At 43.3% G+C, this 17,721-nt stretch overlaps 2 protein-coding genes and 1 long non-coding RNA gene across 4 annotated transcripts; 1 reads left to right on the top strand and 2 right to left on the bottom strand.

Moving 5' to 3' along the window:
• Positions 1 to 2,917: 2,917 nt before the first annotated feature.
• On the bottom strand, positions 2,918 to 4,473 carry LOC111946409 (uncharacterized). Its single transcript, XM_023949533.2, has 2 exons — positions 4,028 to 4,473; positions 2,918 to 3,936 (listed from the first exon to the last, which is right to left on the bottom strand). The coding sequence occupies exon 2, from the start codon at positions 3,877 to 3,879 to the stop codon at positions 2,926 to 2,928; it is 954 nt and encodes a 317-aa protein (XP_023805301.1). The 5' UTR covers positions 3,880 to 3,936; positions 4,028 to 4,473; the 3' UTR covers positions 2,918 to 2,925.
• Positions 4,474 to 10,240: 5,767 nt separating this feature from the next.
• On the top strand, positions 10,241 to 15,153 carry LOC144988044 (uncharacterized). 2 transcript variants are annotated; one of them, XR_013651785.1, is made up of 4 exons: positions 10,241 to 10,314; positions 11,540 to 11,603; positions 11,814 to 11,896; positions 11,983 to 15,153. It is a non-coding gene; the product is annotated as an uncharacterized LOC144988044 (long non-coding RNA). The 2 variants fall into 2 exon arrangements; XR_013651784.1 differs by having other exon boundaries at positions 11,814 to 15,153.
• On the bottom strand, positions 12,580 to 15,881 carry LOC101161676 (uncharacterized). The gene is made up of 2 exons (XM_011487943.4): positions 15,793 to 15,881; positions 12,580 to 15,151 (listed from the first exon to the last, which is right to left on the bottom strand). The coding sequence occupies exon 2, from the start codon at positions 15,146 to 15,148 to the stop codon at positions 13,082 to 13,084; it is 2,067 nt and encodes a 688-aa protein (XP_011486245.2). The 5' UTR covers positions 15,149 to 15,151; positions 15,793 to 15,881; the 3' UTR covers positions 12,580 to 13,081.
• Positions 15,882 to 17,721: the final 1,840 nt, after the last annotated feature.

The following is a 17,721-nucleotide window of genomic DNA, read 5'->3' as shown; positions in this document are numbered from 1 at the left end:
AAAATAAAAACAATTAAAAATTGAAAAACAACAACTACAACAAAAGTAAAATCAATCAATGACTAAACAGAAAAACACCCCTGGGACCGTGGAGTGTCACTTTGACACGGTGTTGTACAGTCTGATGGCTGTGGGGAGGAATGACCTGCGGTAGCGCTCCTTCTTACACTGAGGGTGCAACAGTCTTGTGCTGAAGGAGCTGGTCAGCGCCTCTACAGTTTGGTGCAGGGGGTGGGAGGGGTTATCCATGATGGATGTCAGCTTAGCTAACATCCTCCTGTCCGCCACCTCCTCGATGGACTCAAGTGTGCAGCCCAGGACAGAGCCGGCCTTCCTAACCAGTTTGTTAAGCCTCTTTAAGTCTCTGCCTGCACTGCCCCCCGCCCAGCACACAATTCCATAAAGGATCACTGAGGCCACCACAGTGTCGTAAAAGGTCCTCAGCAGCTGTCTGCACACGCCAAAGGACCTCAGTCTCCTCAGCAGGTGAAGGCGACTCTGGCCCCTCCTGTACAGAGCATCGGTGTTGTTGGACCAGTCCAGTCTGTTGTTCAGGTGAACACCCAGATATTTAAATGTGTCCACGACCTCAATAGCCGCGTTTACATGGGCAAAAGTAATCGGAATGAACGCCTGATCGGAAAGAAAATGTGTCATGTAAACGCGCCGTTCGGAATACTCTGCCCCGGTCAGACTCATTCGGATCAGAATTTCTTTCCGATCGAGATAGGTGGGTTATACCGATCGTTTATCCGATCATGGAGCATGTAAACGGTCATTCTGATCGTGTGTCACTGCTGCTCTGGTTTACGTCACGCATAGAAGGTGTTTCGCTGTGAGAAAGCTTTGGAGCGCATACGGGACCGACCAGCTCTGCGGACGCCCCTTGAAAAGCGCAGCTCCGCTCTCGCCCCGCTCTCGCCCCGCTGGCTCTCCCCTCTCTTACACCCCTCACGGGGGAGATTCGGAGGAGGAGCGCTTCGTGCCCCCTGACGCTCACTCGGTCCACTGGCACCCGAGTGAGCAGAGCAGCTGGATTAATAATTTTGTGTCGGGGGGGGGGGGGGGGGGGGGGGGGGTGTTTACGTGTGCGTTTTGTTGTTTTATGTGTGGGAGAATTCAGACTGCGAGCCGTCCCGCCGCTCTGGGTTAGCGGCTGCAGGACTCAGGAGGAACCGTGTTCGAACAGAGCTCAGGCTGCTAGCTCACAGAGTGGCTTTGGGGCGGTCTGTGTGAACTTTCAGAGCAGAAATAAATGTCGCTCAGTCCTTAGAAAGCTGCAGATTGCTGCGTTTCTTGCACGGTCCTGGATTTTGTGTCCATCCATCAGGCTAATGATGTTAGCCCGTGTTAGTCTGTCCTAAGCTTTCGTCCAGCTTAATTCTTCCACAAAAAAAGCACTGACCACACAGATTAAATATAACGATGAGCGAACAGGCACTTCATAATATTCATGACATTAATAAAAGCACGTTTGGAAGATCGTCTCGTATGTTACCGAGCTGCTGCATAAATGTCTGTGGAAGCGGTTTGTTTACAACGGGACCTATATCCGCATCCGGGTGATTTTTACACTACTGCGCATGCCCAAATGATTCATTCCGAACGAGAGTGTGAGCCATGGGAACGTTTGTTCTAATCGGATAAAGGTTTTCTGTGCCCATGTGCACGGGTGAATTTTAACCCGACCATTGATCCGATCAAGATATTCTGCCCATGTAACCGCGGCTAATGTCTGAACCCTGGATGTTCACTGGTGACTGTGATGGTGAGGACCTCCTGAAGTCCAGGATCAGCTCCTTTGTCTTGCTGGTGTTAAGCAGCAGGTGGTTAACTTCACACCAGCTAACAAAGTCAGTGATGACCCCCCTGTACTCCTGCTCATCCCCCCCTGATACACAGCCCACAATGGCACTGTCGTCTGAGAACTTCTGCAGATGACAGTGGTGGGAGTCGTAGGTGAAGTCTGATGTGTACAGGGTAAACAGGAATGGGGAGAGCACAGTCCCTTGAGGTGCCCCCGTGCTGCAGACCACCACATCAGACACACAGTCATGCAGCCTCACAAACTGTGGTCTGTCTGTGAGGTAGTTGATGGTCCAAGCAGTGAGATGTTGGTCCACACCTGCAACCTCCATCTTCCTCCTCAGCAGTGATGGCTGAATTGTGTTGAAAGCACTGGAGAAATCAAAAAACATGACTCTCACAGTGCTCCCAGGGGCCTCCAGGTGAGACAGGGCCCGATGCTGCAGGTAGATGATGGCGTCATCCACCCCGATGCCTGGTCGATATGCAAACTGCAGCGGGTCCAGTGCTGAGCTCACCTGAGTGCGGAGATGGCTGAGGATGATCCTCTCCATAGCCTTCATCAGGTGGGAAGTCAAGGCGACAGGTCTGAAGTGGTTCGGTTCCGTAGGACGAGGTACCTTTGGAACCGGAACCAGGCAGGAAGTCCTCCAGAGGACTGGTACCTTCTCCAGTCTGAGGCTCATATTAAATATGAACAGCATCACCACACAGAGCTGGTCTGCACACTCCCTGAGGAGCCTGGAGGTGATGCTGTCAGGGCCTGTTGCCTTCCTGGCCTTAGTTCTCCTTAACTCCATCCTAACCTGATTCAGGGTGAGGCAGAGGGGGGTTGGAGGATGGGTGGGCGGTGGCTGGTCTGGTGCTGTGAGTCGTTGGGGGGGTCCCTTTGCTTCTGTTGGAAGAAGAGGAGAGTGGACTGTTTGGTGCCGAGGTGGTAACAGCTGCAGCTGGGAGGAGACGCCTGAGCTGGAAAGGTGTGCAGGGGGGCCGTGTGGGTGGAGACTGGGGGCTGGGCAGAATCAAATCTGTTGAAGAACAGGTTCAGTTCATTTGCCCAGGCTTGGTCACCTGTGACCTGGCGACCATTTCCAGCCTCAGCATGTCCTGAGATGTGTTTCAGACCTCTCCACACATCACGGATGTTGTTCTGTTCCAGGCGCTGCTCCAGCTTCTTCCTGTAGCGTCTTTGCACTTCCTGATCTTATATTTCAGGTCCCTCTGTACTCTGCGTAGCTCCTCCTTGTCCCCAGAGAGAAAAGCCCTCTTCTTTTCATTTAGGAGGGTCTTCAGCTCAGGAGTAACCCAGGGCTTGTTGTTGGAAAAACACTGCACTGATTTTGTTTGCACTGTGTTGTCCACACAAAAATTCACATAGTCCGTGATGCAGTCAGTGAGACTGTCAATGTCCTCCCCGTGTGGACTGCAGAGAACGTCCCAGTCTGTGGTGCTAAAACAGTCCCTTAGTCGCTCTGTTACTTCCTCAGTCCAGATCTTCACCGTTTTAATCTGTGGTTTCTGCTGTTTCACCACTGGAGTGTACGCAGAGGAGAGATGGACCAGGTTGTGATCAGAGCGTCCTAAAGGGGGGAGGGGGGCAGAAGCATATGCATTCTCGATGTTAGCATAGAAAAGGTCCAGGGTTTTTCTGTCCCTTGTATGACAGTTCACATACTGGGTGAAGTTGGACAGGGTGGCGGAGAGGGGGGTGCATGTATGGTTAAAGTCCCCAGAAATCAGGATCAGGGCCTGCGGGTGTTGTGTCTGCAGCTGGGACACGGTGCTGTGCACGCGCTCACAAGCGACAGCAGCGTCAGCCGACGGAGGGACGTAAACCGTCACCACCAGCACATGGGAGAACTCCCGTGGAAGGTAGTACGGCCGAACGCTGACTGCCACCAGTTCAATGTCCTTGCTGCAGTGCTGTTCTTTCACAGTGATGTGGTTCGGGTTACACCACCTGTCATTCACGAACACCGCCAGACCACCGCCTTTCTTCTTTCCGCTCTGTGCCGTGCTCCGGTCCGCCCGCACCAGCGTGAATCCAGTAACTGAGACCACGGAGTTTGTCATGTCCTGGTTGAGCCACGTCTCGGTGAAACACAGCAGGCTGCTCTCACGGTACACCCGCTGCAGACGCATGAGCGCTGTTAGCTCGTCAAGCTTGTTAGAGAGCGCGCGGACGTTTCCCATAGTAACGGATGGTAAACATGGCTTGTACCTCCGTCTTCTCTCCCGGCGTTTAACTCCAGCTCTGCAGCCTCGTCGTTTCCTCCGTATTTCAGCTGGAACATCTGGCTTTCCAGCGAGGAGAATCTCAACTCGTCCAAGAGCTAACAGCTGATTTCGAGTGTAAACAATGGAGCTGCATCCTAACGGATCCCCCGAGGCCGGTTCAAAAAGTTGAGAAAAAATAAAAAAACAAAAAGCAAAAGTAATAATGTAATAAAAAGTAATAATAATGGAATCCAGGTGGACCTTTCAGCGATTTTGACTGCACTAGGAGTGGTCAACAGTGCCTGGTATGGCCCCTCCCACCTGGGTGAATACCAGTGTTTTTTCTTGATGCTTCTTATCAGCACCCAATCACCTGGTTCCACAAGCTGGTTTTCCTGCTGAGAGGCAAGACGTTCTTCATTAGTCAAGTTTTCTCTTTTTTTCCCTAAAATGGCCCTCATATAGTCAGCCAGGTTTGTTTCTTCATTAGTCTCCCATCGGTTTTTAGCATTATGTTTTTTCCAGAGCTCTTTTTCAGGTTCCAAACTCTGTTGTTGCATTTCTTTAAGTATTTCATTGTCAATCTTCTCATTTTCGTTAATTTCTAGTGCGAATGTTTGGATAGGTCTTGTCGCGGCTTCTTTTGCCATTTTATCATTTCCTTTAGAAACGTCATCAATACCTGCTGTGTGAGCTGGACATTTACAAATGGCTAATGTTTTTGATAATTGTACCGCCACTAATAATGCAGATGATAGGTCCGCATGTGTGACTGGTTTTCCAGTCGATGTTATCATGCCTCGATTTTTCCAATATTGTGCGAAGGTATGTACAGTTGCAAATGCATATTGACTGTCCATATAAATGGTCACATCTTTCCCTTCCATTAGTTTACATGCCTCCGTAAGATCTATTAACTCTGCTGCTTGAGCTGAATAAGGCGAAGGGAATGGCTCTGCTTTTACAGCTATGGTTTGAGTCACAACAGAATTACCTGTCTGGGTTTTCCCTTGTTCATTTTTCTTTGAAGAACCATCTACATCAGGGGTGGGCAAACTGCGGCCCACGGGCTGGATCCGGCCCGCCTCCATGTTTGGTCCGGCCCACTGAACAATATCTGAGACCCATGTATATTTATTTTTTTAATCTGACCACACAATCAAGACGTGACATTTTAGTCCCCCCTTCTGCAGTCTGTGCTCCAACCTGAAACCCTCTAATATCTCTGTCAATTAGAACAGAAGACAGTCTTTCCTTTCTATGTCGCAGTTCATCTTTCCCGCTTTAACTCATATTTCTGAGCGATCATGTACCTTTGTTCGTCATATGTGAACGCAAACCAGTACTGGCTGTCCTTGTGGACAGGCACAGAAAAGAATGCATTACTGATGTCTGCCACTGTGAAGACGGCTGCATCCGATCGTAACGAGTTCAGTAATGTATAGGGGTCAGGCACACAGGGTGCTCTTTGAATAACTGCATTTTTCACCGCCTGTAAGTCTTGTACCATCCTCCAACCAGTGGAGGGCACCTGTTTTTTCACTGTAAATATAGGAGTGTTACATGGTGAGTCATTGCACTTTATAATTACTCCTGCAGCTATTAAATCTGTAATTATTGTTTTAATACCTTCTTGTGCATCTGGTTTTAAAGGGTATTGTTGAACACATGGTCTATATTCTGTTTTTGGTCTAATCTGAACTGGTAAAGCGCCTTTAATTAACCCTACATCTGTGGGTCCTTTAGACCACAGAGTTTAAGGGAGATCCTATAACAGATCTTCCTACTCCTCAGTTAACGCTAATAGTCATCTGGCCCAGTCCTTTGGTTTGTCTTGCAAATGCACACCCATTTTAACAGAAGTCGTCCAAAACAAAGCCACTCGAGTCAGTCCAGTTGAGGGACTTCCCTGGTTGAAGGGTGATAGTGTTGGAATCCAGTCATCAGCACTTTCCCCCATCCTAACCATATCTCCCAGATCCTGCCACTGCTGATTGTGCCCTTTCAGCACAGAGGCCGTAGGGGGCGCCACATGTGATTAAAATTCAACAGGTTTTCTCACATTTTTACAGCAATGGCTGCACTGCTTTTTTCATCTGCATACAAATACATAAGAGTGATGTTAGTTGGAGTTGCTCTTGCCAGCTGCTGTTCATACTCATAGTCTGGAGCAGGTGATTTTTTGTACCACAAGGTCACATGCATTTCATCTGAAGACATTTCATCTCTTACATCTAGGACATTTTTTTTGCTTCTGCTAAAGGAGCAAGTCCTGTGTTCATTGGAGCTTTATTTACGATATCCAAGGTGTAATAGTAATAGGGGGAGCCTCACCCTTTTACCACAAAGAGTCCTCCTTCCTCCATCTCATCTTTGCATCTAAGTTCAATGTTTCCTTGAGGAGTGGGGACGAGTGCGATGTTAACAACCACAGTGCATCTCTTCCTAGAAGATTGACCGGACATTCTGGAAACATGAGGACTGATAACTCACAACTGGTTCCACAAGGATCTGTTAGTTGCACTAACTCTGACTGAGAAATGTACACGGATTCACCATTAGCTGCTTTCACTGAAATTCGCGTGGCTGCAGGCTTTGCTCCTGGAATTGGTTCTTTAATAGCTGTCCTACATGCACCAGTGTCACACACAAAAATCATATCTTTTCCATTTATCCTTAATTTAACTTCTGTTTTAACATCTGCATAAGCCAATAAATCCTGGAAATTTATCAACACCTCATCATTTCTATCTGACTCATCATTCTGCTTTTCAGGGAGTCCTGTATTAGAAAATGCAAGGTCCCCTGTCCTCTGGCCTAGTCATGCTTGTTCTTTTTTTTCGGGGCAATCCCGAGCTATGTATCCTTCCTTTCCACAGGTCCAACACCCTGAAAAGGGATAACCATAAGCTCCTCTCTGACGTCCTCCTCTACCTCTGAAACCTCTTCTGTTCCGACCTCTAAAACCTCCCCTGCTTCGGCTGCCTCCACCATGATAAAACACTTCTTCTTCTGTTTTTCCCTCAAAGAATGCATCCGCAGTTTTTTTAATTCTCTTTTCTATCGCTACCTTTTCAAGCGTATAGAGCGTGATCCACATACTGCTCTAATGTTACTGTGGATAAATCAATGTAATGTTTTTGTACCCAACTTCTAATTGCATCTTTTGATCCAGTATGTAGAGCTTTTTTTAAATTGCTGCTGATAGGGCCCATCTGCTTGTCCATCATCCTCTAAACCATAGTGAAATTTAAAAGTTGACATCATACATAGTCTGTTATCATCAAAGCTTTCCTCATCTTTTTGTTTTATTCTACCCATCTCTGTGTAGTTAGCTCTGCGTCTAAAACGCGCCACTACTCTGTCTCTTAAACCTTGAACTCGAAGCTCCAGTAGACCAGAACCTTGTGTCACAGGGGCGTTGCCATCCATAGGATTCCAATCTCCCTGCACATAATGCCATTCCGGCCCCAAAGCGGCCATCCACACATGCTGCACTTCCTGATCATTCAAATGATGTGATCGTCTCAAACTGATTCACATCTGCTTTGTAAGAAATTACACCTTCTATAGCTTTCTTAACATCTTCCATTGTCCATGTCCTATACACTAGAATAGTTGGGGTTTGATCATCTCCTGTGACGTGAACGCGCCACGGATCCTGTTTCGTCATCCTCAGTTCTGTGAAACATCAATTTCCTCCCTCCCTTTGCTCTCTCCTGCACTCTGAGGCCGCTCTGCCCTCTTTTCCTTTTCTCTGCCTCTCTCAGCCAAAAGTCAGTAGACTCAAATCCTACTTTCTGCATTTTCTTCTGATCTTTTCCTGTCTTTTCTTTAGTCGCATCCTGCAATGCAATTATTCTCTTAGTGTTTAACCTTCCAATAAATCCATAGTCTTTTACCCATTTATCCAAATGCTCGATTTTTGTAGGATCCAGACTTTCCACATACTTCCAATCCTTGCTCTGCAAACTTTCTTTTGGACTTTCCTTACTCTGTGCCTTTCCCATTTTTCAAAAAACACTTGTTTGTTTAGCAGTTCAAAAACACAAGCTGCAAATTCAGCGATTTGCTAAACACAACAACACATCAAAACACAGCAACAAAAAACAAACAGCAAATATGGCAATTTGCACACAAAATCACATTAACATTCACACACTCTTTAATTTACTTATTTATTTATGCCAGCTTTTTAATTATCTTTAATTTTTATAGCTCAAAGTTATGTTACTGGTATTTTTTATTCATATCTATACATACATTTATGTATTATCTTATTTAACACAGGATTTCCAGGCCCCCTTCGTCCTTGCCTGAAAGAGTCTAGAATTCTCAGGGCTTTAACTTTCTTTTTAAACACGGAATTTGACGGATTCCGCCGTCCAACCAAATACTACGGGATTTCAAGGACCCCCATGTCCGTACTTACAGAATTTCTCAGGACTCCGCCGTCCTTTCCGTTGTCTTTCTCCTTCGGTATACCGTCAACCTTTCGGACTCCAGCCAACGGGATGGACACCAGTTCCAACAAAGGGTTGACTCACCTAGGAGTCAGCTGTGGCCACAGTCTCCTGGGGCCCACCACGCTCGCTGAAATCCCCAGGTATGTTGGTATCCTGTTCGAAGGACCAAATTAATATTGGGTTAAAACAACCTCCAACATCAGAATAACAACATGAAGGAAAGAAAGACAAGACACAAAGGTACCTTTTTACAAGGAGAACGAACAGAGAATAATGCCCAGTAACAATCTCTCTCCGCTCTGGCACAATATTTTTGTCGCCTCCCCTTTTATTAACTTTGTCGGGATTCCCTAATTTACATATGCGCTGAGCTCTAAGGAGGGGGAACAAGAAGGCACAGCTGCAGGAGGATTATAAAACATTAATTACGACATGTCTATCTTCTGCAGCTCTCCCACATCATCTTTGGACCTGGAAAACCTTTTCACATGTATAAACTAACACAGAACGTCCTTCGTTTTATTCTAGACACAGCTAACACAGGTTCCCAGGAGAATGCAGGAGAGAAACGAAAAGATCATCGCCTTCTCCCAAGGGTTTCACCTTCACCTCCTTGAGAAACAGATTTGGACACAGAAACTTCTGCAAACAAAAGCAAATATAAGATAACTTATATACATTATTCCAACAGGACATTTGATACTGTCTATCAAATGTAGCTTCCTTTTTTATTTTTGGGAGTGGAAGGCCAGGCCATTTACTGGACAGTTCTCAATATGGTGGTCTGTGGAACCAAAGTAGAAGCAAAGATTTTGCTGGAACTAACGATTCCTTGGAGAGTCGAGTGCGACTTAACTGCATGGGCTATTCTATGTTGAACACAAGATTGGTGTTCATGGGAAAACCTGGATGTATGCGATCCTTGATGTCTCTCCCTTCCCTTTTCCTGAATGCATCTGTCTATACAAGCTGCCAATTGCATTAATTTTATTGATGTGTCTTGGGTGGTAACTGATCCTTAGCACAATCCGATAGACCCCCATAAAACTGTCACAGAGGGCGTTCTCATTCCCCTTACTATTACTTGCTTTGGTTTGGAAACATATGACAAAATGATCAACAGTGTACTTACTTTGATCCATCTTCGTTAATTGGCATGCTGTCTCTCGATGGGGATTCACAGGGTCGAAAATTTCCCTGAGTTCCTCTGAAAATTGTATTTAAACAGCAGATTACAAAATTATGGGCCAATTCAGCGGTGGCCTATTGTGCTGCTCGACCATTTAGTAATAAAATAACATGGGCCTTTGATCTTTTAGAAGGGAAGGTGGACTCCTATAGAGAAAAGTGCATTTCACATTGACAGAGGAAGGTTCACACAATGGAGTATTCATATCATTTTATCTGGAGGATTAATCTTCGGTTAATTTACTGGCTGCTTAGTGATAGTAGGAGGAGTTCTTAGTGAGTGACTCATAGCTAAGACTTTCTCAGTTATTTCAAGCAAATTAGATGTAAATAGAGCCATCTGCATATCATAATTATGAAAAACTGTCTTTGGGTCTATATTGCCTGGAACATACTGTCAGGTAGATGATAGTCCCAGGAGTAGGAGCACTCAGATTTTATTGAAGGAACCAGTACAAAAGCATGTTAACTGAAACTGGACTCCAGAGGGCATAGAGGCAAATTTCAAAATGACAGGCAAAGGGAGGGGGAAGGAGTCGAGGCAGAGTCCAAAGTTCAGTGAAGGGGCGGGGTGCCATTGGATTTCAGAAAGAAGGACTTTGCGCCATGGAATTTAAATCACGAAGAGAGAACACATGTAAGTAAATGGGCTGTTGCTCAGGAAAAAGTTTGAGCTCATGATACGTGAGGGATGGCAGGAATATAGGCTGGCAGAAGGCTGAAGACTTGAGAGCATGGAACAATGGTGCAGACTGGCAGTCGAGCTGAAAACTAGAAAACAGTGTGAGAACAGGCTAGTAGTCGAGCAGAAAGCTTAACATTCCATTAACATTCCAGCGGTGACAGTAATATATACTAAAGTGAACAGGTGAAGGGAATCAACTCTGATAAGCAGCCACTGGGAGGGTGGAGCAGCTTCTGTCATGACACAACCAAACAGAACCCTTCGCTCACAAAATGCAGGACTGCTTGTGGTTCCTAGAATTAGTAAAGGTACAGTTAGAGGTAAAGCCTTAAGCAACCAAGCCCCTGTTCTAAGCTCCCAGCTCATGTAAGAGAGGCAGACAGTGTGTACTTTCAAATTTGGGCTTTAGCCATTCCTCTTTGGACAGGCTTATTGTCAGGCTAGCTAGTAATCAGAGAATATTTAACTTACTATTGACATGTTTGAATTAAACTTAATAATAATAATTAGTTAGTAGGCTGCTCCAGATCCTGCCTGCATCCCAACCGATCTATGACCTGACCCTTGCACGACACATACCTCAATATTTTCAAGGGAGCTCCAGATCCCACCAGCACCACAATCTATTTGTTAGGAGCTTTTCCGAGAATGAGGATCTAAGGGCAAAGATGCCCAGTTTGGTTTAGCCGTTTACTTTAGTTTAGTTATTACCTATTGAATTGAATGCTTTTATGTTCTTTATGATTTCATATTTATAGAAAGCCCATTGGGACAACTATTGTTGTAAGATTCATGACAGGTCATGTATTTCACTTTAGATTTGTTCTGAAGCTGCGCTGAAAAGAAAACTTAGCTTTTTGTTATATTAAGATAAACAAAAGATCACTTTTTTAATGAAAGCATATATAAGTTTATGGGAGTATTTATACTGTTGGTGTTGTGCAAAATTCCTTTTAAAACGCAATTACGGGGAAAAAAGTATTATTTGGGTCATTTCAGGTGATAGCTTGATGTTTAATTTCATACTTGAAAATTTTACATCTATAAGATCAGATTTGCAAAAATCATGTGCTGGAGTCCAGTCTAGTTTTTATCACTTGACACTAACCAGTAAAGTTGAGCCAGATCTTCCTCCTCATGCTCTGGAACAAGTGATCCATGCTTTGATCTTCTCCAGACTGGACTACTGTAACTCTCTATAGTGGCATTGACCAGTCTCTGCTCCACCGTCTCCAGCTCACGTAAGTGATTTTAAGACACTGTTAAAAACTCATCTTTTTACTCAGGCTTTTAACTCCGGTAAGAGGATCTATTGGGGCAGCTAGTTAATATTGTTAATTTTACTATTTAATTGTTTTCAGTGTTCTATTGCTTTGTTGTTTAATTGATTTTTGTTATGGTGCCTCCGGGAGTCCTTTACTTCCCCCTCCCTTCTCTGCTCTTCATTACAGATTGAACCCAGCTGTTGGCACTGCCCTCATTTCCTCTCCAGTACTTAAGATGGCCTTGCTCCAGTATTCATCGCCACTAGGCAGTACTTGAGCCACAGTGTTTCCGCGTTTACTAAGCCTATTTCTAGTCTTGCTCTTCAAGTAACCACGTTCTCATTCTTGTCTACAGAACAATACCTTTCACAAGTGCCGACCTGGGTTCAGTTTCAAGCTCCAAACCACAAAGACCGCCTTGTCATCCCAAGCCTACAGCCACGCCGCCAACTCCAGCCAAAACGCAAACCCCAGCCATGCCATGACTTTGCTCCTCATTACGCCGCACTCCCACCTCATCCAAAGAGAAACTACCTACCTTCAGATCCTCGTCTCACAGTCCTCCGCTCTGGTGACTCATCCTCTGACTCTTTGCCAAACAACCACAAACTTTAATAAACACTTCTCTTGTCACTCCTCGTACGTGATCTTTCTGGGTTCCAGCGCTTGGGTCTGTTCTCGTCACAGCTGATCATGACAATTCTATTGTTATTTTTACTTTAGTGTATCATATTGCTTAGTGATTTTATTTTACATTTGATTTTGTGTTCTGCACTTTGGCTGCCTCTGCTTTTATAAGTGCTATATGGTTAATAAATTTATTGATTGATAGCGCATTTAATAAATGTAATGTTTTTCTAAGCAAAAATAATGTATATAATATAAAATGTACATGCATTCTCTGTTGCTTGTACTGCACACTGCAGTGTATTGCCCCAAACTAAACAAATAATTAAGACATTAAGTTGTTAGTATAATTTTTTAATAATGAAGATATGAATATTGGGTACAACCACAACCACAGAAAATAAATGCACTTCTATGTTTCACAACATTTTTTTTCAGCTAAAAAGCTTTTTTCTCCATTTTTAGCCACACAAATACCTAAGTTGACATATTCTTCCTTGAAAACTATAACTGTCTGTCTGCTTAACTTTGTAGAATTAAATGGGAAGTTTGGTCTAAACATTGACTCTCACAAAACCGTATCACTGATTGCCAACATGTTCACAGAAATTTAAAGATAAAAAAAAATAAAAACAAATTCCAAAGATCATTATTTTTAACCCTGTCACCTCCGCACCAGAGATGATGTAGAAGTAAGTTGCTGTTTGATTACATGAAAGCTGTCTATTTAGAAACAGAAGCAACCATACATGATTACAGTTTTATCACCACCGCCTATTTCTTCATATATTCTCTTTAGTTTTTATAAACTATACAACAAACTGCATTTAAGCGTAATCATCCAGGTCTTTGTCTGTCATGCTGGCCTGAACAATTTCTTGGATCCTTTTAGTTTCCTCCGGGTCAGCAGCAGGCAGAATGGCCTTCAGCCCACCTTCAATTTGTTTCATTCTGGTTTCTGTATTTTCCTCAAACTCTTTCTTGTTGCTTAGGACCAATTTTAGGATGTTGTCTTGAGCTTCTTTGCAGGAGTTCTGCAGCTTTGTGCGCTCTTGGATGAACTCTGGCTTGTCCTTATCCATAGTCATGAGCTTACCCAGGCTGCTCACTCTGTCCATCAGGTATTTGTTGGACACTTCACAGTAGGTCCCTGAAATCATGTGGACCAGGCTGGCGATGTTGGAAGCTTGAAAGGCCTGGTTGTACAGCAGGTCTTTGGTGAAGAGCTTAGAGTTGTAGGACAGTGTTCGTACATCTTCAACTTTATCTGCAAAATGGATCATGGTTTTTGCAAGACTGGTTTTTACAATATTGGCCACCATCTGGAAGAAGCGCACCATCTTCTCCCACTGCTCTTTCACTCGGCCCATGGCATCCATACCTTTGACCAGCATTTTGATTGTGGTGTCAAAGTTAATCTCTTGAATCTTGCAGTTTTGCATGTCCACCAGGATGTCAGTCAGCTCTTTCTGGTTTCTCTCCATTCTCTCCACAGCCTTGTTATATTCTTCTCTGCATTGCTTCAGCTGTTCTCGGCTCTGCTCGATGCGGAAACGTGCGTTCTCTGATGCTTGCTGCCCGGCAGACTGTTGTCCAGCATTTGCCTGTGCTTTGGCCATCATTGGAGGTGTGGGAGCAATAGCTGGAGAATTACATATTTTTTTACCCTTAGAGTCAAACATCTGAGCATCTTGATGTAGCTTCTTTACTTCTTTAATCAGAGTTTGTGTTGTTTTCTTATCCCATGTTTGTTCCGGAGAATATGTTTCAATCTGTTCACAGATGGCAATGCCTGTATCGCACAGAGACAGAGCTTTGTCTTTGGCTTTGCTGTTTCCGAAATTCTCTATCTTCCCAGAGATCCTTTCAAATTGCTTTTTGACAAATTCAGTTTTTGGTTTCTTGTTCTTCTGGTCATACAGCTCTTTCCAGTTTATCTCATCTTTATCTATGTATTTTAGGAATATCTCTGCTTGACTAAAAATCTGTGAAGACATGCTGTAGATTTCTACTTCTGAGACTGGGTCCTCTTCTTCAGTCTTGTTTGTTTGGAAAACCTGTTCTGAAGATCCAGCCTGTGAAAATTTTACAGGTTGGATTAGTTTCGTGGCTATATTAACAACTGCATTCCCAATTGCAGCCACTGCCTGTGACAGTGCATGAGCAAAGTCCATGCCAACCAATTCCATTCCTGTTGGGATGGAGTTCATTGATGATTTGAACTCTTCTTGTGCTTCTTCAACCTGCTTTTCCATGGCCTCCATTGCTTTAGTATATTTTTCGTTTAGCTCTTTTGCACTCCGTTCTCTCAATTTATTTTCCTCAATTTTATTCTTAACCTTTTCTAGGTCTTCTCCATAGATGTGTTTAGCATTAATGCAGGCTTCCAGCAGCTCCTGGATTAAACAGATGACATCATTATATTTCTTTTCTACACCATCTGCTAGCTCCACACATTCATCTGCTATGGTACGGATGCTTTTCAACTCGTTTGGAAGAAGTTTTTCAATAATTTCATCATTTCCCTGAAAGAGGATTTTTACTGCTTCTTTCATGTGTTCCGGAACAGAGGCTGTATAAATACGGATTTGATCCATATTCTTATGGGCCATGTTGAAAGCCTGCCAGCCTAAGTTGCAGACTTGCATAAGACAAGCCCTGAATGATTCTGGGTACTTTATGTGCTTGAATCCATCTTTTGGGGGGTTCTTGTTAATGGAGAAGTCTGTCCCTGAAGAGATGAAGACTAACTCCCCCATGATGGCGATGGAGAGGGGAGCAGGAGTCAGATACTCCTCCCAGTTTGCGTTTGGCTGCATCAGCATCTGGGTAGTTTTCCGCATGTCTGCAGCGGTGGTCAGATCCTTGGTGACCTTTGCAATTTGGGAAGCCATTTCCTTTAAAACAAACAATCATAAGAAAATATCAAATAACAAAATTGCTGCTATTCTTACAAACACAAACAAGATGTTAATATTCTTTTTTTCGAAGAAAAAACTAAAGAACTCTCCATGTTGCTGCCAGGAGGATTTTAGGCTGTCTAGATTGGGCTCAATGAAAAGGGGAAAGGATTAAAAAAATCTATGACAAATAGTTTTGAAGGATTAGATTGAATAAAAACAGCAACAGCTGTAGTACAGCCTGGGGTCAAATTGACCCCTGAGGAACACCAATGTATGCAACTTGTGTTTACATTGAAAGAAAATATCATTTTGATATCTTTATGCTTCATCAGTCGTCCCATCAAATTAGGAAAGTCGTGAAATATGAAGTAAAAAGAAAAAGGTTAAATATTATTTTTGTAATGACAAACATTGAATTGGGGTCAAATTGGTCAAATTGACCCCAAGGATAAAGGATCAATGATAAAGATAATGATTTCTATTTACCTGTGTGTAAAGTCTTCAATACTATTCAGTCACATATACAATGATATATAATGTCAGTCAACAATCAATTTTTCAAGAAATTTTATCAAAACATGGTAAAAAAGATAACTTGTAAGAATATTGATTAAATATAATAAAGACAGACTTACCTTTTGCTGTTGCTGGTTCAAAGACAGTCTTATTGCTGACAGGTGCTTGTTGAACAAGTTTCTGCTCAGATGCTGACAGTTGCTACGCTGCCTCCTTTTAAGTGCATTGGAATGAAACCTGATTGGACGAAGCGAAGATAGGTGTATCATTATCTGCTTGTCAGTAAATCATTTATGTGTGTCTCATTTAAATGTTTGTGTTGCATAATTATTTGTAATGTTGTTATGTTTACCAGTCAGTTTTCATTAATTTCATAAAATATGTATGACATTATTGTTATTTTAGCCAGACATGCAAACAAGTCACCTTAAGAACCCACCAGGATGAGAATAGGTTCCACAACTGAAGAGGCTGTTCAGCCAAAAACTGACAACAGTATGAGGTAATTTTTGGAACGGATAGACTGATATTTATGTTTTAGGCCGCGGTTAAACATTTAGAAGAATGTGAAGCAGCATTCAAGACTCTGAAAACATGTTTGGCTTCCTCTCTGCTCCTTGGTTGTCCATATTTTAGTCAAATAGTTCTAATGCAAGCTAGCCAGAGAGCTATCTGGCCCGAAAAAACCCACTCAGCACCAGTACATAATTTTTGTCTTTGAAAGCTGCAAACATTATAAATTCCAAATCCCACAGGTATAAAAAAGGAAGGGCCTGCTAGTATGATGGGCATTGAAATCTGTCATTGTATCTGCTCGAAACTGGCCATTGTCATCAACGTCATGAAGGTCCCAACAGTCGTCTTACATGACTGGAAGTTGTCCATCTCTGTTAGGGATGGGTATCTTTAAGGTTTTAATGGTACTACTACTCTTATTAATACTGCATATCGATCCAGTATTTTAACGATACACTTATCGATACTTTTTGAGGACAATAAATAAATAAATAACAAATTAAGAACATAAATTTCCTCATTATGCAACAATGTTTTTTTAAGAAAACATTTTACTTTATAAATTGTTCCAACTTGAAAAGTAAAATACATGAAAAAAGAACTTTTTTAAAGAACAATAAACAGCAATGTTTTGACATATTGCTGTCATGATGTAAACATAAAACAAATTAAATAAATGTTTGAGTTCATAAGCTGCATCTAAATCTGACGCACGTGTTTCCATCTCTCTGACAGAGTTTGAAGCCAAAGCCCCTCCCCCGCCCCTCTACCTGCTTTACCTCTCTACCTGTTCACCTGTTCACATCCTCTGCTGCTGAGAGTTGTTTTTTCCCCGAGGCCCTCCTGTGTGTCCTGCACAGACAGCGCAAAATACGGTCATCATAGAGGAAGGTTGACACAATAGTCGGGGCGCTCCAGCGCAGATTCAATTAATTTTACATGTTCGCCGCGTGCTGTCTGAACAACAGCCCCACCCCCCCGTGCACACAAATAGCCAGACAGACCTCTCCTCTTAAGCAAAAATAGCGAAATTGGTATCATCATTAATTAACGGAAAATTGACTGACTTGGTGATTTAAATATGGCAGATAATGTTTATATTTTGTGGGACACAAAAAAATGCGACTTCTCCAGTACCGATAGCAGAACCGCTGAGGTCAGATCTTAACGATACTGCTGTCTTGAAGAATGTTACCCATCCCTACTTTCTGTACAGTCCTCTAGATTTACAGAACAGAATCGATCTGGAGAGAAATGTTGCTGCAGATTATCTCTCTACGACACCAAACATGAATGATTTTATCTTTGGCCGTAGAAACAAAACCGCTGACGCTCTGTAGCTTCAAATTCCAAGAGTTAAAATTCGTGTCCGCAAGCCAATCCTCTGTCTTCCCTTCTTTCAAGCAGATGACAGTCGACTAAGAGTATCTCCATTTAGAGCAGGGGTCGGGGACCTGTTTGCCTGAGAGAGCCACAAACGCCACATGTTTTTAAATGTAATTTCCAAAGAAGCATACAATAATAATAATGTA

Source organism: Oryzias latipes, chromosome 19 (assembly GCF_053564925.1).
Source record: "Oryzias latipes strain Hd-rR chromosome 19, Olatipes_Hd-rR_3.1".
Lineage (NCBI taxonomy): Eukaryota > Metazoa > Chordata > Actinopteri > Beloniformes > Adrianichthyidae > Oryzias > Oryzias latipes.
This window is presented reverse-complemented; position numbering and strand designations above follow the sequence as displayed.